This window comes from Austrofundulus limnaeus, unplaced genomic scaffold (genome assembly GCF_001266775.1).
Source record: "Austrofundulus limnaeus strain Quisiro unplaced genomic scaffold, Austrofundulus_limnaeus-1.0 Scaffold9425, whole genome shotgun sequence".
Classification (NCBI taxonomy): Eukaryota; Metazoa; Chordata; class Actinopteri; order Cyprinodontiformes; family Rivulidae; genus Austrofundulus; species Austrofundulus limnaeus.
Genome location: NW_013961827.1, coordinates 1 through 663, shown reverse-complemented (window position 1 = coordinate 663; position 663 = coordinate 1). Strand labels below are relative to the sequence as shown.

The window sequence follows — 663 nt, the reverse complement described above, 5'->3', positions numbered from 1 at the left end:
CGAATAATCTATTGCTTAAATATTACAATATTTAAGAAATTAAACAACGTAAAAAAATTGAGAACACTTTTAAATCAAAGATATTCCGTTTTTTTTTAATCGTCAATCTTTGTTTTGAAGAACGGCGCATGATTTATGCGTCATCACGTAAGTCCTTTCCTGTCCCTCGTGTCACAACAGCAGTGCTGACCGCATAAACGGTCTGAAACGAGGACTATTTCGCCGGAGCCATGCCTCGCTACGACTTATCCCTGATCCTGAAGGTCATGCAGCGGCCGGAGACGGTGGCCTGTCTGCGGCGGACCGTGGAGGCTCTGTTGGAGCGGGGAGCGGTGGTCAGAGACCTGGAGAGCCTGGGAGAGAGGATGCTGCCTTACAAGATGAGCAAACACAGCCAAGTGCACACTCGAGGGACTTACTTTCTCATCGACTTCTACTCTTCTCCGAATATCCTCATTACAATGCAGGACCACCTGCAGCGTGATGTGGACGTGGTGAGGTCCACCATACTGAAGAACGAGAAGACTCCCTCCATCTGTGGCCTTCTGCGGTAACTGGAATAAATTATACTATGTATGTATACTACTATTATTACTACTATATTATATATTATACTAAGGAATGTCATTAAAAACTGCCTGTTTACGAGCAGCTATTTTATAC

At 44.3% G+C, this 663-nt stretch overlaps 1 protein-coding gene across 1 annotated transcript; it reads left to right on the top strand.

Moving 5' to 3' along the window:
- Positions 1-191: 191 nt before the first annotated feature.
- Positions 192-550, top strand: mrps6 (mitochondrial ribosomal protein S6; the record flags this gene model as incomplete). The annotated part of the gene is given in 1 exon segment (XM_014001211.1): positions 192-550. A coding segment is annotated over 1 exon segment (320 nt), but the record flags the coding sequence as incomplete, so codon positions are not given.
- Between the last annotated feature and the right edge of the window lie 113 nt (positions 551-663).